The sequence below is a fragment of the Convolutriloba macropyga genome, chromosome 7 (assembly GCF_964194025.1).
Source record: "Convolutriloba macropyga chromosome 7, txConMacr16.3, whole genome shotgun sequence".
In the NCBI taxonomy this organism is placed as follows: domain Eukaryota; kingdom Metazoa; phylum Xenacoelomorpha; order Acoela; family Convolutidae; genus Convolutriloba; species Convolutriloba macropyga.
This window is the reverse complement of record NC_134474.1, coordinates 51,022,465-51,046,097: the sequence shown is the minus strand read 5'-3', so window position 1 is coordinate 51,046,097 and position 23,633 is coordinate 51,022,465. Positions and strand designations below refer to the sequence as shown.

Genomic DNA, 23,633 nt, shown 5'->3' with positions numbered 1-23,633 from the left:
CTTCGAGCACAATTACGATTTTATTAAAAGATTGTCAAGTAACAACTTTCTTAGAAACAGTTTCGAACTCTGAGTTCAATGTCAGTTTATAAAGAAAACAAAATGACAAAATGAAAAGCCAGAAAAAAACGAAAAAAACTCATTCAAGGAAATTAAAAACAACTTTTTACATATCTACAGTCGTCTCTAAAAAATTTTACATCTGTATATATATATATATATATATTATATATATATATGTATATATATATATATATATATATATATATATATATGTTTCTATATATATATATATATATATATTTATATATATATATATATATATATATATATATATATGAAACTCACGGATGAAAGTTTGCTTTGGCGTTTCCTACCTAATGATGAGCGGAACATTGTGCCTTTACAGGGGGAGGAATTGTAGTGACTAAATATTTCTTCTAAATATGTTCACGAAATTTTATTAGAGCGGACGTTTTCGGAAATTTTATTTTGAAGAACCTATCAGAGACAGTATTTTTAACCTATCATCATAAGAATTTATGGTTCAAACATCAGATCCAAGGTTATGTCAGAGAATAATTATGATGTACAATGTTATCGTAGGGACCACACTCTGATTTTGTAAAAAACAAACAAAGCAAGGTCTCTGTGACTAAGTTACCTTAGTATATGCAATTAAAGATTATACCGGGGCTAAATCTAGTAGAAGCTTTAATGTTGTTCTTTCTAACAAGAGTGTCTCTTTGGTGTCTTCGAGCACAATTACGATTTTATTAAAAGATTGTCAAGTAACAACTTTCTTAGAAACAGTTTCGAACTCTGAGTTCAACGTCAGTTTATAAAGAAAACAAAATGACAAAATGAAAAGCCAGAAAAAAAACGAAAAAAACTCATTCAAGGAAATTAAAAACAACTTTTTACATATCTACAGTCGTCTCTAAAAAATTTTACATCTGTATATATATATATATATATATATATATATATATATATATATATATATATACGTATATATATATATATATATGTATATATATATATATATATATATATGTTTTTATATATATATATATATATATATATATATATATATATATATATATATGAAACTCACGGATGAAAGTTTGCTTTGGCGTTTCCTACCTAATGATGAGCGGAACATTGTGCCTTTACAGGGGGAGGAATTGTAGTGACTAAATATTTCTTCTAAATATGTTCACGAATTTTTATTAGAGCGGACGTTTTCGGAAATTTTATTTTGAAGAACCTATCAGAGACAGTATTTTTAACCTATCATCATAAGAATTTATGGTTCAAACATCAGATCCAAGGTTATGTCAGAGAATAATTATGATGTACAATGTTATCGTAGGGACCACACTCTGATTTTGTAAAAAACAAACAAAGCAAGTTCTCTGTGACTAAGTTACCTTAGTATATGCAATTAAAGATTATACCGGGGCTAAACCCGTAAAACTTGGGTATCACATATCCATTAAAATTCCATATCCATTTAAGCCTATTTCAGAGTCTGCGTTCCGTTTATTTCATTTTTGTTAAACTTGAATTGTAAAAAACTGCTTTAAACTGAATTTCACTTATAATTTCTGAATTCAACGAATCTAATCTTTTCGAATTTTTTAAAACAAATCTGAGGAGATTTTAAGAACCCCAGTTAATAACAAGGGATTATATTGTAACATTTTTTTTACATATGCTACGAAATTTCGTCGCAGCTAAATTTAGTGGAATTTTTAATGTTGTTCTTCCTAACAAAAGTGTCTTTCGGTGTCTTCTATCACAATTATAATTTTAATAAAGGAACTTTAACTAAAAATTGCCTTAGAAACGTTTTCAAACTCTGAGTTCATCGTCAGGTTATAAAGAATACAAAATGCCAAAATGAAAGACAGAAAAAAACGAATAGACTCAATCAAGGAAATTAAGAACGAAATTTTACATATCTACAGTCGTGTCTAAAAAGTTTTACATCTATATAAATAGATCTATATATATATATATATATATATATATATATATATATGAAACTCACGAATGAAAGTTTGCAGTGGAGTTTCCAATCTAATATTGAGCGGAAAATCGTGCTTTTACAGGGGGAGGCAGTGTAGTGACAATGAAAATTCTCCTAAATTTGCTCATGAACTTCTTTTGGAGAGGAAATTTTCGGAATTTACATTTTAAAGAAGTTTAACCAAAAAGCACTTGAAAGTGACAACCAAACCCTCTGATTTATGGTTTGTTTTCTAAGAGACAGTATCTCTAACCTCTCATCATAAGAATTTACGGTTAAAACATCAGAACCGAGATTATGTCAGAGAATAAATGTGATGTACAATGTTACCGTTGGGACCACACAATGCTTCTGGGAAAAACAAACAGAGCAAGTTCTCTGGGACCAGTTTTTCTTAGTAAATGCAATTTATGCTTATACAGGGGGCTAGACTGGTAAAATTTGGGTATCACAGTTCATAACAATTTTTAATCCCATTTACGAGTCTGCCTTCCGTTCATTTCACTTTTGTTAAACTTGAATTGTAATAAACTGTCTTAAAGTGAATTTCACTTATAATTTCTGATTTCAACTAATTTGAAATTTTCGATTTTTTCAAAAGAATGCTTAGGAGATTTTAATTACCCCGGTTAATTGCAGGGGATTCTATAGTATCATTTTTTACAATTGATACGGACATTCGTCACAACTAAATTTAGTAGAAATTTTAATGTTGTTCTTTCTAACGAGAGTGTCTGTTCGGTGACTTCGAGCCCAATTATGAATTTAAAAAAGATCGTCAGTTAAAAATTTTCTTACGAACGTTTTCGAACTCTGATTTTATCGTCATGTTATTATGAACACAAAATGCTAACATAAAAAGCCGGAAATAAAACTCGCATCACCGAAATTCATTCAATTAATTGAATTTAAAACGAATTTTTTCTTATCTACAGACGTATCTACAAAATTTTACATTTGAGTGTACATATATTTTTGATTGGACGTAGCAGATGCATATCAACATGTTTTTTATTAGAAAGCAATACATAATTTACATTAAACTTACTTTGCTTTGTTCAATTGTAAAGTTGAATTGTTTTATAACGTTTCTTTCTTTGAAGTTGCATTTTCATGTCCAAACTAAGCTTTTATTGTCTATTCTCGTGATCAATATTCGTTGAGCGTGTTGAATGCAGATATCGGTGTTCTTATATAGAGCGCCTCTATTGTCATTAACTTAGATTGGTTGCCACACTGGTCTAATATCTTCCACTGGAAAGCTGTTTTTATCACCGTTTCTGTAATACAAATTGATGTGTCTCAGTTTTTTTTCTGTTGTCTTACGGCTACGCCAGCGTTGTATCTTTTTCTTTGTTCCTTTTTTGTTTCATTGGCAGCTGGTTAATTGTATTCTTGACAATTTTCCCAGCCCAATACCTAAGATGTTCATTCCCGTAAAAGAAGCCATTAACATTGCCCTGCGATCGTTTTATGCTAGTGACGATAAAACAGACATTTCTAGAACATAATGAAAACGTCGGCTTGAATTAGCCGTCACAAACGTCCACTTCAAACGCAATGATAGTTTGTACTGTCACAAAGACGGGTTGGCCATGGGTGCCTCCTTGGCAGTGATTTGTATAAACTCTGGATGAAATTGTGGGAGCCATATTTGAATGTAAAATAAACAATCAATTGCGCACCAGTTGCAAGTGCAAATACGGTGCAGCAGCACGTTCCAGAAGTGTTAGTTGTAAAATTTGCAGTAGATTGTTCCACGTAAAATATCAGCAAATCAGTTACACAGCGATTATGATAGCATGGAGAACCTGTTCTGGTTGTGCTCATTCTGCCGTGAAAAAAATTGACATTAACCATTTGTTGGAAACAAACATTTTTCTAAGATTTGTCGACGATATTGTGAGAACAGATAGAGGTGACTTCAAAACGCTGTTAGATGCAATCAATTACTTCCATCCAAAAGTTCAATTTAGAATAGAATCAACGTATGAAAAAATAGTTTGCCATTTCTGGATATGCCAATTAGCGTACAACCGGACGGAGGGTGCAATTTTTTGCACATGGTTTCAGAAAACCATGTAATACTGGAACAATTCTGGACTATCGTAGCTGTGCATCCCTTCAACACCAGGAAAGCATAATAAAAATAACAATACACCTCCTGTTCCGAGGCACTAGCAATTGGGAAGCTTTCCATGAAGCAAAAAAAACCGCAAAATTTTGAAACTTAATCAATATGCAAGGCATTAGGTAGGGAAAATTGTCAAGGTTACAATAAACCAGCTGCAGATGAAAGAACAAAGAAAAGAATATAGCGCAGGCGTAGCCTTAAAACAACAGAAAATACTGAAAAACAATAAATTGGGTTACAGTAAAGAGACAACATTTCTAGTGCAATATTGGAGAAGCTGAGCAAAATTCATCTTGTACAGACATTTTTTAGCACCCGGATACTTAAGAGCTGTTTACCTAGCCTTAGGTCTAGCTTTGATAAAGACCTCAAATCCTACATGCTTCATGAACTCACTTTTAACGAATGCAAATCCGTCTATATAAGGCAGACATGCCGACATACTACCACAAGGGTTGCAGAATATGCCAAGCCAGACTCACCGATGGGAATACATGCAATTTAGTGGAACGGTGATAAAACAGCTTTTCAGTGGAAGATATTAGACCTGTGCGGCAACCAATCTAAGTTAATGACACCAGAGAGGCTCTATATAAGAACACTGAAACCTGCATTCAACACGCGCAACGAATAAAAGACAATAAAAGCTTATTTTGGACATGAATATCCATCTTCAAAAAATGACACGTTGCAAAACGAAAATTTGAACTGTACCATTGAACAAAACGAGGTAAGTTTAAGGTGTTTTATGTCGATTTGCATCTGCTACATCAAATCGAATATATATATATATATATATATATATATATATATATATATAAAAACTCAGATTTAAAATTTTGTAGATAGGACTGTAGATATGTGAAAATTCGTTTTTAATTTCCTTGAATGAAATTTGTTCATTTTATTTTCTGGCTTTTCATTTTGGCATTTTGTATTCTTTATAACCTGACGATGAACTCAGAGTTCGGAAACGTTTCTAAGAAAAATTTTAATGACGATCCTTTATTAAATCATGATATTGATTATGTTCCCAAATTTTGTCATTTTGTCAATGCTTCATGGAACGCTTCCCCATTGCTAGTGCTTCGGAACAGTCGGTGTATTGTTCCCTGTATTATGCTTTCTTATGTTCTTATGTCTTCACAGCTACGATAGTTCTGAATTTCCAGTAGCTGTTGGTTTTTGATACCATGTGCAAAAAAATTGTACCCTCCGGTTGTACGTTAATTGACTTGTCCAGAAATGCAAACTGTTTTTGTCATCCGATGTTGCTAATGTAAATTGAAGATCTGGATGCAGGTTTTTATCCGCATCTAACAGCTCTTTGGTGTCACCTCTAACTGTTCTCACAATATCGTCGACAAATCTTAGAAAAACTTTTGTATCTTAGAAAAAATTTTCTGATTCGAGAACTACTTGGGAGTCTGTAGTTCAAGTTTTTTTACGTGCATCAAGTGTGGATGTTTGCTCCGAGTAACTCAAAAAGTTGCGTGGGGAATTTGTTCAAGTAATAATAATAATAATTTTGGTTTCTGCGTAATCGCAGAGGAACAGCATTAGGCCACAGCGGCCTGTTCTCAGCTGCACTTCTATTACTCCTCACATTTCAGACTGTTCTTTTTATGAGCAGTGTTGCTGTGGTAACTACTACCAGGAAGTAACTACAAATTATGGCAACTACTCCTAGGAATCGACAGAACCGTTCGCAGTGGTAACTACTCCCAGGAATCGACAGAACCGGTGTCAGTGGCGTGTCGATTTTGTGAACTTCGCTAAATCATACACGAGCAGGTTGCGGTCCTGTTGTTCGGAGTCTGTAGTACATTCGTGCACTTATCAACTCCTGTTTCCTCATTTCTAGGAAGGTGCTGTTTGTTTCTTTTTCCACTTGTACAATTATATTATTTTTCTCACTTTCAGGTCGCTTTTGCTTTATAAATTTTGGAGTCACTAAGTGGGGAGTGACTTTTCAAAAAGCTGCACGGGCATTAGTTGTTATTGAAATTTTGTGTTGTTGTGGAAGCTAGCATTGGCAAAAGAAGGTCAACTCAGCCGTTCGATTAAGGTTGTGGACCCAGTTGACTCCATTGATTTATATGACTCTATATGTATTGATTTTACTGATTCGAGAACTACTTCGTTTCAGAAATATGGCCACGCTAGTAGCTTCTCCGAATGAAGGTGGTGAAAAAATACCAAAGGTCAATTTAGATAACGACGGTGTCAACGGAATAAAGGAAGTTATTGTTCACCCCTTAGTTCTATTGAGTGTTGTTGATCATTTCAATAGAGTTGCAGCCACTACATCCGATGGCCGTGCTGTTGGAGTGCTTTTAGGATCCATATCCAAGGGTCGACTTGATGTCGCGAACAGCTTTGCAAGTTTGTAGCCGGTTTCAATTCCGTTGAGAAAAGACATCAAGGTATTTTCCCTATGATTAATTATTTTCAGTACCATTTGAGGAAGATGCAAAAGATGCTGCCGTGTGGTTCATGGACCACGACTACCTTGAATCAATGTACGCTATGTTCAAAAAAGTGAACGGTAAGTTGTACAATCTAATATACTTTGTTGCATCTGAGTTATGGACGAATTGTTTCAGCCAAGGAGAAAATAGTGGGATGGTATCACACGGGACCTAAACTGAAGAACAACGATATAAATATCAACGAGCTGATTAGGAAATATAACCCCAATGCAGTAAGTAGAATGTATACACTTTTGATTCAACTGCCGAAGTTCTCATAAAACCTTGACCTGTTATGGAAGACAGATGTACCTTCACTGGAATAAATCTGAATAGGCTTGAATTATACCGGACTTTGCAACATTTTTCTCTGGCGTGTGAGTACGACGTTATTTGAAGGTTTTAATCGTGATTGACACGCGCGATCACAGCGGATCCGATTCTGTGGATACTGAGTTGCATGGCCTTCCGACCAATTGCTACACGATGGTTGAAGAAGTGCACGATGATGGCACTCCAACGTGCAAAACTTTTGAGCACCTTCCGAGTGAGATTGGAGCAGAAGAAGCGGAAGAGGCTAGTAATATTTTTTTGTTTATACTGAGCTCAGTGAGCAACCGCGTAATATTCTGCCATGAAATTCAAAACTCACGAAGCAATAGGTAAGATAGTAATTACAGCTGATTTTGGGATAGCTGACCGGAGCTGTTTTTTGGCTTTCTCGTTGTTTTACAATTCAAAGTATTTGAATTTATTGGGGCGCTGTCTTTGTTAATTGCTCTTGAACGAAGTTCATAGCAATTATTGTAAACGTGTTAGTCTTTTATGCAAATCTTTCGCTTGACCGTTTTTGCTTCTAGAACATTCTTTGACTTCTCAAGTGACTTTTTCGTGCTTTCATTCTTTATTTTTGAGTGATCTCTATTGCTCTCGCTCCGAAGTAAAGCTTATTGCTAATATAAAATTGGTTGCAGCGTAGCGACAATAAGGGCCTGATATCCGAGTAGGCAGTGCTTCTGGTTAGGGATCGGGAGGTCAATGGTTCGAATCCCGGTGTGGTCAAATGTTTTTCCACCCGTCTATCGTTCGCGAGCGATTCTTCCGACATTAGTGGGTTAATGTTTAAGATCTGATCACATTTTAATTGCGGTTTTCAGGAAGTACTATTTGTTCAGGCGGTGTTTTGACCTACAAGCGAAAGTGAGCTGATTTTGCTGACCGATTTTTGTTGATCATGCGCTGCGTTTAATGAATGACTTTTTGACTTTGAAAAGTAGTTTTTGACTGAATGGCACATATAGATAATCGTTTTTAGCCGTTTTTCGTCTGAGTGGCCCAATTTTTTTGCTTTTAATTTGGTTTCTTGTAAAAATAAAGTTTATTTGATACTATATTGAAATGTCAACCTCGGAAATTGATGCCACAGTGTTTTGCAGGGCCTGAAAATGCGTTTCAAGTTGAAAATTGGCACATATTTCTCGACTTTTTTAGTTAATTTTTGGCTTTTTTTTATTAATTTTTTCATTTTTGGATCTTTTAACCGTCTTTTTGTCAAAAATCAGTTGATATGGCAACTTCTTTGTGTAATTCGTATACTCAACGCATCTTTCTACCTCGATGTAATTTTGTTTTTTATAAAATTGTACATGTACTAATCCGATTTTTGTCAGTTTTTTTGTATATTTTGGTTGTAATTGCTAGAAAGTCTTTTTGTGCAACATGAGAGACTTTATTTCGTTTCAATGAAAATTCAATCATTTTTTGTTAAGTTTTTGAAAAACAGTTAAAACTTTTTCATAAATACAGTCTTAAAAGTTTTTTGACATTTTTTTTGCAAAATGTTTCAATGTTTCGTATTTATGAATTCTGTTTTTTCCTATTTTTTTTGTTCTCTTCAGGAGGATAGATCTTTGTACCGGATGACTAGTTATCTTTTCTATGTCTTGAATGCTGAACAATGAAATGTATTCGAAATGAAATGAATTCATTTGAATTTTTAAAATTGATTTCTAACTTTCAAAAATCAAGAATGTCTTTGTTACGGTGTTCTTTACATTGTGCCCATATTCTTCACATTCTAATTTCTATCATTCTATCTTTGTCCTGGCACCTACATTTATTTTCGATATATTGATTTTTTCGGTTGTTAAAAATGAATGATTTCAGCTTTTTCTTAGATTTTCGTCACTTCTTTGGTTTGCAATTCATTTCGTTCAACATAAGGCAGTACTGAGAGTTTGATAGCAGTCATTTTCCAAAATTTCCACCTATGACTATTTACGGCAACTTTCTTCCGTCCTTGGTATTAATTTAAACTATTTTTTGCCTTTGAATATTCTGCTGCTTATGTATTTTCTATGATCAATTTAATTTATGAATTAGTTTGAAATCATGTTGTCTAGCAAATGTACAACAAAGAACAAGTGTGAGTTGGTTTTTGTCCTAATTGCAGTGATAAGAAGTGTAATTATAAATGTTTTCTGATTCTTAAAATTGAGCTTTCTTTTTTCAAAAGACTTAACTTAGTTTCTCAGATTGTTATCTGCCGTTTGCTTTCGCGATCTTTTTCAGATTATAATCATGAATTATTTGAGGGCAATTGATAGCGTTGTCAGCTTTTTCAGACTATCATTTTTTACCACCTTAATTATTTCGGATTTTTAAACGTTACCAAACGTTTTTAATTGCGCTTGAACGCAGTTCATAGCAATTATTGTAAACGTTTTTCTTTTTTATGCAAATCTTTCGCTTGACAATTTTGCGCTTTTCTTCTAGAACATTCGTTGACTTCTCAAGTGACTTTTTCACGCTTTCGTTCTTCATTTTTGAGTGATCTTTTGTGCTCCGGAGTTGCTAATATAAAATCGGTTGCAGCGTAGCAAAATCAACGGACTCGTAGCGCAGTGGTGAGTGCGCTTGGCCATAGATCGAGAGGTCGCTTGGCCATGGTGGTTTTTTGCACCCATAAAGAAAAATTGATCTAGATTACAGCTCCTGATGAATTAAATTGCCTCGCCTGTCATTCAAGAGCAATTTTTCAATATTTGTCGGTTTATGTTCAATAATATAAAATTTTGCTACATTTTGTTTCTGTTGGTGACAGTGGTTTAAGTTGCTCCAATTTTTAGAGCAGACCTGGAGAGGAAGTGAGTCAATGGTTTACAAAAAGAAGTGGCTTCCGCTGCAAATACGGTTTTGTTAGTGAAGTTTTGACGCTTCGAGTCGCTTCCGGAATTCTTCCGGCTTTTTTTTTAATTTGTCTCCATCGATGCTTCTTGCGACCTGACTTCTTGGAATTGACTTTTTCAATTTCAGTGATTTCTACTGCTCTGTAGTTAAAATTTGGGTTCGTGACGTCATCTGTTCTGCTTTTAGGTCAATTGCGTGACTTACTCAACTCAAAAAATGATTTATGAACTGACTTAATGAACTTTAAACTTTGAACATTTACTAGTTAAAGGTCAATAGTTTGCATCTAAGTTGTGCCAAACGTATTTGCCCTAATTCTTGAGTATTAGAGTTATGAGATTTTGATTTTGATTAATTTAGAGCGTGTGTGTCTCATAAAACTGACAGTACGAATCTAACCCAAAAAGTCTAATGGTCTATTAAAGGACTGGTGGTCAATCTGTCTATCTTATTAATAGCCGCACAGCGATAGCTGGGGCTATTATTGGCCGTCTATTGGTTATATCGTCGTCAAGATTTTTGTTACGACCATATGACGTCACGACCACTTCAAATCTGCTTTTTGTTCATTCGTTCATGCAATTTCAACTGAAGTGCGTGCGTGACGTCATTTTTTGCTCTTAGTGGAGCGAGTTGTTTTGTTCATTTGCGGAAAAAATTTTTGGTCACACTTGACTTACCTCACTCTCAAAATTGACTTCCTCACTTAGAAATTGACTTTTATTTACTTTAATTCAAAGAGATAAGGTCAAATGGCTGTGTGTCACTCTAAATGAAGGTTATTTGAGAGTAGCTTATAGAGGCAGCAAAAACAATACAGGTTTTAATAAAAATATAACATATCAGCCTTTAATGAAAAGACGAATTTTTTTGGTCTGTCTTTTTTACTGTTTTTTGACTGCAGATCTACAAAGCTAAGTTTTATGCATACTAATCCCATTTGGGCGGTTTTGTGTCCATTTTTTGTGTTTTCGCTCGATTTGCTTGAATAATGATCTTTTGAAACGTCAAAAATCCTACGTTCTTGCTAATAGTAATTCAATTATATTTTAGGGTTAAGTGCTTTGAATGCAATAAAATTTTTTGATATTGCAATTTTTAGTATTTTGGCTTTTTTGACAATTTTTTTGAAATCATCAAATTCTTTTCCAATGATTTGTTTTGACATGAGGGTGGCCATCGAAATTTATTGAACCTGCAATGTTGAATAATGAAGGCCGCAGGTGCGAGTTTTTGAGACTGTTTGTTTTTTGACAATTATTGACAATTAATTTTGAAAATTATTTTTTGACAATTTTTATTAACGTAAGTTTTCTGAGCTTATGTCCTTTAAAAATTTGACTCTTCAATATTTCCGGATGTTTTTGATACAATTTGTTGCAGTTTCAATTTTCAGTGAGCGTTCTCGGTCAAATTTTGTCTTACGACTTAATTTTACGCTGCTTTCTTATTGTTCCGGAATGTCGTCGTATTGTTTTCATGCTTGCTTGCTTCAATTAAATCAATGCTGGAGTTTTACTCGTTACGACGTTTTTTTTAATTAACTAGGGATAGTCAGCTCATGCTTGTTTTCAAGTAACAGTTAATGGTTTCGGTTGCAATCACAATCATGGTTTTGTTTGAGGTTTGACGCTTGGAGTCGCTTCCGTAATTCTTCCGGCTGTTTTTGTTTCAGTTTTGTTGCGACGTCACGCTCTTTTCAAATCTTTCTTTCTCTCATACAATTTAGACAGAATTGTGTGCTTGACGTGACTTTCACTCTTCATAGAGCGTTTTTTTTGTTCAGTCGTGTGATGAGATTTTTTGGTGACACGTGACTTCACTCTCAAAACGACTTTTCCTCTTAAATTTATTTTTTTGCTTGCTTTAATTGAAGGGAAAAAATAAACTGACTGGATGGCACTCCAATTGAAGGTTATTTGAGTTCAGCTAACAGAAAAGCCCTCAAGTTTTATAATTTCTTCGAAACCAAAATACGAATCTCAGCATTAAAAGAGCGCGAATTTCTGGTCTCTGCTTTTTAATTTGCTTTTTGAGACTGCATGTCTACAAGCTATAGCAGCTATTTTCTGGCAATAAGCCAGTTCTTTAGGTTTTTCCTAGTCTATTTTAACTAAAAGTTAGGTCGACTTTTACTACTAGATAGTCCACTTTTAGTTAGGTCAATAAAATTGTTTGAAGTGTGGTTTAGGACTTATCCTATGCTTGTTATGTCTCCGAAGTTGTTTTCTTCTCTTGTTAATTTCCTTTCTTCAAATTTGTTAATTTTCTTTCATTGTTTTTATTAGATTGAGTGCGTGCTATCAGTTATCACATTCATTGAACACGAGTAATCTCTACTTTCGGCTTTGTTAATGTTCGTATCTCCGCTATTTGTAACATCATCAACCTTGTCTGGGGACCCTCATCTGTGGTTGTGCGTTGAGCTCTGGGTGTCATTTATCAGGCCTTTTCGCACGCTTACATTGGACAATTGTAGGGCTGACTCGGCGTGGGGATCACCGTACATCATATTTTGATCTGTAGAGTTACTATTTAGATGATAATCGTTCCTCGCGTCGTTGCGTTTGCTTATTGCTTGCAAACATTCGGCAGCAGTTTTTGAGTATGCACACAATAGTGAGGTTCGTTTGACCAATTTTTGTCATCGAAAAGTCATTTTCGTCCGTGTGCCAATTTTTGGTGATTCAACCGCGTCATCAACGTCTGGCACTTCTTCAGTATTGAGGTCACTGCTTTTTGTATCAGCTGTCATGCACTGACTTCATCTTGGATATCATCCAAAGAGGAAATAAATGACAGGTATCTTTCTTATACGATCAAGTTAAATCACAGTTTATCAGTTCGGCCTTGGTCTAAAATCCAAAGATTCGGAATCTTTTCCGATTTTTTTTTGCTTTTTCTTCTCTAAATCGAGTTTATTAATTGCTCTCAAACGAAGTTTGTAGCAATTATATTAATCCTGTTGGTCTTTTTTTATTAGCTGCGAAGCTGTAAGCTGAGCGGAGCTATATTGCGGTGCTCTTGGTTTTTTACAATTCAAAGAATTTGAATTGTATTGGGGCGCTGTTTTTTTTAAGATCTGTTCACACATTTTCATGATTTTTGAAGTCAAATTGGAGTAGTGATTTTAGTCACGCCGAAACAGGAAACGGAGCAAAAAAGCGAGTGGTTTTGCGGCGTGAAATTTTTTTGCTCTAATTTTTAAGTAGAGCTAGGAAACGGTGTTGGTACAAAAATTCGCTTTCTCGCTAGTAGTTTTTTTGTTCACATGCGGCAGTTTCACTTTTTTTTTCAATTTTGATTGGATTTTTTTCTAAATGGTTTTTCCAATCCATGCATTGTTCATTCTAGGCCTAGTTTTCTATTAGAATCAAATTTATATTTCTCGTTAGTGGTTTTTTGTTCTCGCTAGCGGCTTTTTGACATTGATTTTCTGTTTTTTTTTTTGTTTTCTTTATCTGATTTTTTTAGAAATGGTTTTTCCAATGCACTCATAGTCCGTCCTATGTCTAGTTTTTTGTTTAGTCAATGAAAATTCTTTGAATTGCACGTCAGGACTTGACCTGCTATGTTTTTTGTTTCGTCGTCTGGCGCTCTTTTTTCGTTCTACATTTGTTCACACAGCAAAGCTAAAAACGTCAAATTGTCTGAATGACTTCTTCCTCTCACTAACGGCACTTGCGCGCGTGGAGTCATTTCTCACTCGCTCTAGCAAAAGTTTTTAGGTTATTTGCGCGAATAGATTTTGATCATACCTGACTTACCTCACTCAATAAAATGACTTTTTTAAGTTTAATTTGAATTTGTTTAAGATCATATGTGCAGTAAAGGTCCCCAATAAGAGGCTTCTGCGGAATGAATTTTAACAAGCTTTTTTAATTTATCGCTGAATGTTTTTTACCTAGTTTTTTGAGCGGCGTCGATTTTTTTTTCAATTTAGATCTTTACCTGTTTCTATCTCTATTATATGGCACGCAGGTCTATTCTTTTGCAGCTATACCGGCAATCTGCCGGCTATGTTATGCAATTTTTCGCTTGACCAATTTTTCGGCTGGCGCATTTGACTTTTCGTCCCGCAGAAACGGGATAGAGAGGTAGCGCTTAGTGGGCATTAAGTTCTCTTAGAACCTTTCAGCTCACTAGCCTGCAAGTATGCGATTCACAGAATCTGTTTTGGAGACTTATACTTATGTTTCTTATTATCCCTATCAGAATATTGCTTTTTACAAGATTTTTGAGGGAGGTTGTTTACCTGTCCGTGATGAACAGAATCGAAAGCTTTCGCAATCTCCGAAAACAAGAGTTTTTTCTCTTTCTTGCATTCTGTGATTTGTTTCTTATCGCACTCTGGATTGCAATCTTTGGTTTCCTTACGTACCTTTCCTTTCTTGTACTTTTGTGGTAACTTTTTCAGTGCTCTGAAGAAAACTTTAAAAATGGGTCTGTTGTTTTATTGATTTCAGTAGGTCAGGCGTTTCTTGGCTTTTATGAAGCTTTTCCGCATTTCATTCCTCTTATGTCACATTTTATCTCAACCAGAGTTGGAGATGCTCCTGCTTTGCTGGCATGTTTGCTGCTTTTTATGCCAAACCAAGTGATTCGATAGCTGCACAGGGCTTCTTTAAGTGCCCTCTAATCACGTCTTGTGCCATCGAAAATTTTCAATTTGTTGTTGATCGCCCTGGATTTGCAATCTGACGTAGTAAACTAATGAGTTAAACTCATTTTAAAGCTGAGCTGTTCTTCAGACTATTTGATGTTTTTGAAAAGATACTGCTCATGCGCTGTCTTCGGTTCGTGGGTGTTGTTAGGAAGTATGCAGAGCAGTTTCTTCTTATTGTGAAGAACTGTATTTGAATGTCCCCCGTAGTATGAAAGTCAGTAGGGATAAAAGGAAGTGGTCTGTCGGATTCGAACCTACGCCTCTGAAAAGTTATTTGTTCGCAAGGGCGTAGCCACTGTCCCAACTGAGCTATTCAAAATCTCTAAAAAGCTGGCGTGTTCCATGCTTAGAATTTGTACTATTCTTTGGGCCAAGAGAATTTTCAATTGCTCTAGGGTCACTGCTAGTGTAGATTTCGATCCAATCCTTCTCTGTCTTGCGTTTTTGATTCAAGTTTTGTCAATCAGATGTGTTTGATTGGCCTCCGGTTGTTTTTACATTTCTGACAGTGCATGCTGTTGAAAGTAAACATTTCGGTCGGAAGTGAGGAACTGGACGAAAAAATAGAATGTGCTGTTGGAGTTTTTTTGAATTTATTCGTATATAAAAGTCCACCAAATCGTTTGCTTATTCCTAATACTGTAGTGCCTACACGGAATTCCTCACTGAGACGCTTGGAGTTGTCTTTCATGTATATTATGGACTCCTGCTTTTCTAGTAACGAGTTGTTGATGTATTGAAACAACGCCCACGCGCGAGTGAAACCTATAATAACGAGTGTAGAAAGCAGTAGTTTAATTTGCTTAAATAATCTAATGTGCCTAACTTGTGCGTTTTTTGGATGTGTCAATTAGCTGTCCTACGAATGACGCTATCCATTGATGCTGACAGTAACTTCAACTGACCTATAATTGGGAGTTCCACAACGATCAGTATAGGACCACTTCTTTTTCCTGCTATCTGTTACCGTTAGAGGAGAACTTTTTTGAGCTCTGCTTGAATTATCGTTTCCATGCTGACGATACTATATTTTCTTTTTGATTTTTCGATATTCCAAGGAAAGTTCAATTCAATACTCGAAAGTGTTGATACCCAGTTCGTGGTATACAATTTGAAACTGACCAGGAAAAAACTGGAATTTAGGATTGAGCAAGCGGAGTCAAAGTGAGTAACCCAGTTTCAAGCAGAGTTTAAACAAGAGTTTTCGGAAATTGTGAAATGCTTGGATTTCGGTCTGATTGTAATTTTAAATTTATTCGCCATCTTAGTGCTGTGTGTTCAGGTTCGTACTATTACATCCGTTAAATTCTACTCTGGCCGTCATGAGCCTGATCACGCTCTTTTAGCCAAGTTGATCCGTTCATTGGCTTCATCACCCTGATTTCTGTAACTCTTTTTACTACGGCCTCAGGATTTATCTTTTTCTGACACCGCAGTTTTTTTCTGAATTCACGCGCTCGATCGGTATTCCGCTTGTCTCTAACGACCCTCACAAACCAGTATTTGAGAAAACTTCACTGGCTGCATGTGATCAAGAGATATAATTTCAAAATTGCATTGATTTGAAACGTACTGTATCATCCTTTCTATTCATCTGTCGAAGCTCTTTCAACGCACCTGTTGTGATACTCGACAACATTACGTTTACAATTTTGTCAAAGGTATCCAGCTTAAATAATAATATTAATAGCGGCCTCAGCTTCTCAGCCCCCTATTATAGCGCTCCTATTTTCTTACAATTCAAAGAGTTTGAATTGTATTGGGGCGCTGTCTTTTTTAAAGATCTGTTCGCACATTTTCATGATTTTTGAAGTCAAATTGGATTTGTGATTTTGGTCACACCGAAACAGGAAGTGGAGCGAAAAAGCGAGTGGTTTCACGCCGAGCGCAACTGTTGTTAAAAACATTACCACCCGGTTGTTATCATCCTCTCGTTGTTATTCAACTACTTGGCTTCGCCTCGGAGTTTGATAACTTCTCGATTATGATAACAACCCTTTAGTAATATTCATTATTGGACAGTATACGTAGTAGCTATCATTATTGGATAGTTGAGGTAACAGGCAGCTGTATTATTGGTTGTTGACCTAGTGTTGATGACCAGTTTTGTTCGTAGAACTGCTGTGTTAACGGATACAATAATCACGCACATCTGTAAATTAACAATACTTTCTATATCAGTTATGGACCTGCTGGTGTAATTTCAATAACTTGGGCTCTCGTTTGCCATTTTTAGAATTGCAAGTTGTTATCAATTAAGGAGAGGTATGTGTTTTTCAATAGGTGGGAGTGGAGCACCTGTTGCGAGACATTAGGCAGAAGATGCACGGAACCCTCTCCCAGCGGGTCACATTCCAGGTGGGGGGACTAAAGGGACTCTCGAAGAACCTCAAGGACATCGAACACTACCTGGATGCCGTCGTCAAAGGTCAGCACCCATGTCAACACTTATTGCATTCAGTAGCTTAGGTAGCTCGCTGTTGCCGTTGCAGCCTCCAAGTATTTAATAGTTTCTGTGAAGTATCTCGGTGTTATTGAATGAGAAACCGTTCAAACCTTTGTCAAGCTTAAAGATAGTTATTTTTTTATAGCTGCGAAGCTGTAAACTGAGCGGAGCTATTTTGCGGTGCTCTTGGTTTTTTGCAATTCAAAGAATTTGAATTGTTTTGGGGCGCTGTCTTTTTTTAAGATCTGTTCACACATTTTCATGATTTTTGAAGTCAAATTGGAGTAGTGATTTTGGTCACGCCGAAACAGGAAGTGGAGCGAAAAAGCGAGTGGTTTTACGGTGTGAAATTTTTTCGCTCTAATTTTAAAGTAGGGTGAGAAATCGGTGTTTGAACAAAAATTCGCGTTCTCGCTAGTGGTTTTTTGTTCACATGCGGCAATTTCACTTTGATTTTTAATAGCCGCCCTCATCTTCTCAGCCGGCTATTATAGCGCTCCTATTTTTTTTTTACTTCGTCGAATAAAAAATGTTTCGCTTTACCTCATTTTGCCGCTTTTTCAACATTTTGCGTGATATCTTTTTGACTTCTCTAGGCTAGTTTCTCTCTTCTCTCATTCTTCTAAAAGTGATTTTGAACATCAGTTGCTCAGTAAAGCAATTCAAAATGAACAGAGTCAGTATAAAAAATTGAAGTCAGAAGTAGAAACGAGATAAACCTATAAAGCCCAATTTTAGATGCCCACTATTTGAACGTCGTTCCTATAAGTCTTAGTTACCATCTGTAATGCTTATTGGTATTGATAGTAGCCCCTGTAGCCTCTCTCTAAGAATCAGAAGTACGTTATGTTCAACTACGAAATGCCATTAAAATAAATCGGACTTAAAAAATGTTTTTGTACAAAAATCTTTTTTTTTTTTCAATATCTATTCTTTCAATCCCAATCATGCTTATTGGAATCAACGGCGGCTATTTTCCTGCTATCTGCCGGGTATGTTTACTGTTTTTTCGATTTTTTTTATCGCATTTTTTCCAAATGGTTTTCCCAATCCATTCATAGTTCATTATTAGCCTAGTGTTTTGTGAGAATCAGATTGACATTTCTCGCTAGTGGTTTTTTGTTCTCGATAGCGGCATTTTGACAATAATTTTCTGTTTTTTATTGTTTTTTTCATCTGATTTTTTTAGAAATGGTTTTCCCAATTCACTCATAGTCCGTTCTAGGTCTAATTTTTTGTTTAGTCAATGAAAATCCCTTGGATTGTACGTCAGGACTTGTCCTGCTATGTTTTTGTGTTTCGTCGTCTGACGCTCTTTTTTTCGTTTTACATTTGTTCACACAGCAAAGCTGAAAAAGTCAAATTTTCTGAATGACTTATTCCTCTCATTAACGGCATTTGCGCGTGTGACGTCATTTCTCACTCGCTTTAGCAAAAGTTTTTAGGTTATTTGCTTGATTAGATTTTGATCATACGTGACTTACCTCACTCAATAAAGTGACTTGCACTTTAAAACTTAAGTTTAATTTGAATTTGTTTAAGTTCAAAGGAACTCATATGTGCAGTAAAGGTCCCTAATAAGAGGTTCTGCGGAATGAATTTTAACAAGTTTTTTTAATTTATCGTTAAATGTTTTTTACCTAGTTTTTTGAGCGGCAGCGATTTTTTTTCAATTTAGATCTGTATCTGTTTCTATCTCTTATATGGCACGCAGGTATCTATTCTTTTGCAGCTATTCCGGCAATCTGCCGGCTATGTTCATAATCTATGGCGGTGTTTCGTGAGCATGTTGATAGCTACAATTTACACTTTTGAAAGATGGCTTGAGATAGTATGGACAGCACTGTTTCCACTACAACTTGTTGTCCAACACAACTTGTAACTCCCTGCGTGCGAGATCATACCGTCTATAATACTTTTCTCTGATTATATTAGTTTATTAGAGGCGATCGAACAAATGTTGATTGTAAACGTTTGTGTCTTTTTACGACTCGAAGAGGAGTATTGGTATTACACAGGTCTTTTTTAGCTGAAGCAATTTTGTTCATGACTTCAATTTTGACTTCTCCTTTTGAACATTTACCTCTGTTTTGAACGTTGACTTTAACAGTAGCTTAGTAACCAATGTATACTAATTAGAACTGCTGGTAATATTCAAGTTGAAAAGCTCATTTTGAGAATTGTTGACCCCATATAAGTCCCTCATATCCCCCCACACACACACCTGCGTACTCCACCAACCTACCCCCTAACACCTACTTACCATCCCCACCTCCCCCTACGCCTACCTAACTCCCGCACCTCCTACAGAGTACCTACCTAACCCCTCCCCCTCTTTGAGTCGTTTCTAGTATTCTACTGGCTGTTTTTTATGCAACATTTCTGCGTGACCGTTTTTGCGCTTTCGTTTTATAACATCCTTCGATTTCGCAAGTGACGTTTTCACGCGTGTCTTCATTTTTGAGTGATCTCAATTGTGTGAACTCCGAATTAAAGTTTGTTGCTAAAACTCATGGGATTGCAGCATAGGGTCTAACCGCACTAACCGAATGGTTAATGCTTCTGTCGAGGATTCTAGAGGTCTGGGGTTCAAATCCCTACGTGGTAGGGTTTTTGTACTCATAAAAATTTAAGCTACAGCCCCGGATTTAAAATGCCCACTTGTTTGAGAGCAATTTTTCCGACGTTAGTCGGTTTATATTCAACTAATTGCTCTCAAACGAAGTTTGTAGTGTTTATATTGGTCCTGCTGTCTTCATGCATTTTTTAAACTTGTCCTTGCTGTTTTGTGCTCCTAAATTCTTAAACGTCAATTCAAAGTTGTGCAAAAATATATTTTAAGGGTATTTATGTACCCCTGCGGCTGGAGCACGCTGCAATCATTATGCAAGCTTGCTTTGTGAGACCAATTTGCCCAACGTTTGTCGCTTATGCTTCTTCTTTTTTTGTTCTTTCATTTTTGTTTTTTATGTTTTTATCTATCATTTTCTTTTATATTGCTTTTTGTTTGTTCAATGTTTTGTTGTTTCATTATTTGGGATTTTTTGCTTTTCTTTCCACTTTTTTGCATTCATTCTTGTCAATTGCTCTTGTTAAAGTTTGAAGCAATTATTGTAAAAGCGTCTTTTTTATATAAAATTTGCCCTGACCGTTTTCTTCTAGGAGATTCTTCCTAGTACACTTCTTGAGTGACCTTTTCACTGTTTGATTTTTCTGAATGATTTCAATTGCGAGCATTCAGAAATTAAGTCTGTTGCTAAAATAAAACCGATTGCGAGAGATGACAGTGTATGGCCTCTGTAGCCGAATGATTACTCTCCACGACTCTCATCCGTGAGGTCGTGGGTTAGAACCCCTCCCTTGTCAGAAGTTTCGCATCATTAAAGGTTTTCTAGCCTATGGGCCCTTCTAAATTGTTTGCCTCCACAGTTGTTCGAAAGCAATTCGTCCAACGTTAGTCGGTTTTTGTTTAATAACCGCGCTCAGCCAGCTATTATAGTGCTTCTATTTTTCTGCAATTCAAAGAATTTGAATTGTATTGGGGTGCTGTCTTTTTGAAAGATCTGTTCACACGTTTTCATGATTTTTGAGGTTAACTTGGAGTAGTGATTTTGGTCACGCCGAAACACGAATTGGAACGAAAAAGCGAGTCCTTTCGCGGCGTGAAATTTTTTAATTTGAATTTTCAAGTGCAGCAAGAAAGGTGTTTGAACAAAACGTATCGTTCTCTATTTTGATTGTTTTTTCAAATGCGGCAATTTGTAATTTTGATAATAGACACGAAGCGATAGTTGGGGCTATTAATGGACTCTTGGTTTTTATTTCGCCGTTTCATTACGAAAGATTTTTATTCCGATCATGTGACGTCACAATCACTTCGAACCTGCTTCTTGTTCATTCGTTCATAAATTTTCGACTGAATTGCGTCCGTGACGTCATTTTTCACTCTTATTAGTTCATTTGTTCATTCGTGATAATTTTTGGTCACGCGTGACTTACCTCAATCTCAAAAATGACTTCCTTGCTCTCTAATTGACTTTTCTTTACTTAATTCAATGAAATGAGTCCAAGTGAGTGTGTCACTCTAATTGAAGAGGTTATTTATGAGCACCTAAAAAGAACAGGCAATAAGTTATAAAATTTCTTAATCAAAATTTAACGTATCCTCTTGGAATCAAATGAAAACTGATAAACCAATAAAACCAGGGCGCCAAGACTTAATGTTTGAAGACAAGGTGCGTTATGAAATGAAAGTCTCTTAGAGCATACTACTAATTAATATTAGTATTCAGCTTTTTAATTTAGAGGCCGAATGCGCCATATTTGTCGAGTTAAAGAAACTGCATAGCAAATAACAATTTTTGGCACTTAGAATTAGGCTGTAGTTTTCTTTAACAGCTTCAATCCCAACGGTGGTTCTTTTCCTTTAATTTGCCGGCAACGTTGAATACCTTGATTTCTGATAGTTAAAATCTGGTAACGGTTGCGGAGTTTCAACTGACAAAGGTTTATCAAAAATTTAAATTTGATTGATATTTCATGATCAATGCGCCTAATTTCTCCAGATGATATTTGAGTTTTGAGCAGGTTCCTTGTTAATGGCTGCAGTAATGTTAGCGGAACAGAGCTTTTAAGGACCTTTTCCTTAGTTTTTTAAACAATTCAAAGTGTTTGATTTGTATTTGTGTGCTGTCTTTTTAATAAGATCTGTTCACACATTTGATGATTTTTGAGGTCAAATCGGAGGGGTGATTCTGGTCCCGGCGAGACAGGAATGGAGCGAAAAAGCGAGTGGTTTTGCGGCTTGTGTTTTTTTCTAAGTTCTGAGATCTTGAAAGCGTTTTTTGAACAAAAGTACGCTTTTTGATAATGGTGTTTTGTCCACGTGCGGCATGTTGACTTCTGTTTTGTAACCGTTGCTTCAATTTTTTTCGCTTAGTTTTTAGTAGATGTTTACCAAATCCATTACTAGTCAGTTTTAGGTCTAGTTTTTTAATTAATGAAAGTTGTAGTTGAGGACTTGTCCTGTTATATATTTTTTTCATTTTGTCATCAACATTTTTGTACAACCGTATTTTGAAGTAAGCGTCTTATTCAATAATTCATGCAATTTATAACTGAATTTCGTGCGTGACGTCTTTTTGCGCGCTTGTTGGATTGAGCTCGTTCATGAATATTTTTTTCACTCGTGACTTACTCATTTACTTTTCGCTCTTGACTTTTGCTTACTTTAATGGGAGGATTTTAAATATAATCAGGATATCTCGCTTTATAAGAAGGTAATTTAAGGGCAGCTTTACAATGGAAAGAGTCATTTGAAGACATAACACCAATGGTAGAAAAACGAAATTTTTTCTCTAATTTTTGACTGCGGTATCAGGTTACGAATCTATCGCAGCTTTTTTGGCAAGCTCTCAGCTGTGTTTAACTGAAACGCTCGTGATTGCGCACTGTGGTCGTTGCACTTTTTTTCCATATTAAAGCTCAGGATGTAGCTGCGTTCATTATGGCCTAATGTGATTTGGAGCGAGTGTTAGAGAACTGTTAGTATCGGGTATGCGTGATCAGCTACTGGTTACTATTCAGAAATACGTGCGGATATCGCGACCACATCCGCTGCTCGCCCAACGGAATTTTTCACGTTCTGGTTCGGCTTTTGTATTTGATACAATAAAGTATATGAGGCGTGCGTGATCTCGAATTCAATCACTTCCATTGATTTATTGCTCAAATGTTTGTTCTCAATTTGTTTTAAGGAAGTTGTTAAGACAAGAGAGAAGTTTGATAGTGATGTTATGTAAATGTGTAATCATATTGGTGTAATCGTCAGGTGAGCTCCCGATCCACCACCAGATTGTGTATGAGCTACAGAATGTCCTCAATCTACTACCAGATGTGAACTTTGGTGAGTTCGTGAAGAGTTACGAAGTGCAAACTAATGACGAAATGGCAGTGGTGTACCTGGGAACTGTGATTAGAACTATCGTGGCCTTGCACAACCTCCTCAATAACAAAATACACAATCGCCAGTTAGAAGAAAGCAAAAAGGAGGAGTCCAAAAGGGCAAAAGACGAGAAAGATAAGGAGAAGTCAGCCAGTGGAGACAAAAAGGAAGATTCCCAAAAATCAGATAAGGAAAAGGAAAAATCACAAAGCAGTGGTTCGTCTTCGACTAAAAAGTGATGGACTGTTTGACCTGAAGAGATGTTACTCACCTCACTTGACTTCAATTTGTTTTTGTCCTGAATTTTATTGTAAGAGCCTTAATGAAGATGTAAATGACTATGGTGGTTGACATTAATGTGATTATTTTGAGCCAATCTTTAGATTATTGCGTGGGTGATGAATCACATTACAGGTTTGTAAATTTATTATTTAGTGCGAGAGTTTTTTTTCTAAAAAATATTGGGTTTCCGCAAATTCATGTATTACATACCCCAAAAGTTCATTTGCTTGGATTATGCGTTAACTGTGAGAACTGCAAGATATTGAAGCAATCCCTGTTTAACAAAGTAAATAACAACAAGCCAATTCGGTAGATTCAAATTGTTGACATTTGGTTAAAAATGTTAAAACGTGGTCTAAAATACATCGACAGTCCTACCTAACATCATGGCTCCTTAAACAGCATGAACACAAACGCTACAAGAAACAGCTTTTTACCCAATATGCGGACGAAAGGTCTGGAAATT

The 23,633-nt window shown here is 35.8% G+C and overlaps 1 protein-coding gene across 2 annotated transcripts in view; it reads left to right on the top strand.

The window, feature by feature from the left end:
- LOC142342350 (26S proteasome non-ATPase regulatory subunit 7-like) overlaps positions 1 to 23,325 on the top strand; it is a 33,178-nt gene extending 9,853 nt beyond the window's left edge. The window contains exons 1-7 of one of the 2 annotated variants that reach the window (XM_075393649.1): positions 5,787 to 6,037; positions 6,319 to 6,554; positions 6,625 to 6,717; positions 6,776 to 6,873; positions 7,040 to 7,216; positions 16,779 to 16,923; positions 22,772 to 23,325. In XM_075393649.1, coding sequence (XP_075249764.1) covers positions 6,323 to 6,554; positions 6,625 to 6,717; positions 6,776 to 6,873; positions 7,040 to 7,216; positions 16,779 to 16,923; positions 22,772 to 23,124 — 1,098 coding nt within the window. In that variant the 5' untranslated portion in view covers positions 5,787 to 6,037; positions 6,319 to 6,322 and the 3' untranslated portion in view covers positions 23,125 to 23,325. Of the gene's footprint in view, positions 1 to 5,786; positions 6,038 to 6,317; positions 6,555 to 6,624; positions 6,718 to 6,775; positions 6,874 to 7,039; positions 7,217 to 16,778; positions 16,924 to 22,771 lie in introns of those variants that run through there. The other variant, XM_075393648.1, reaches the window with a different exon arrangement.
- The last annotated feature ends 308 nt before the right edge of the window (positions 23,326 to 23,633 follow it).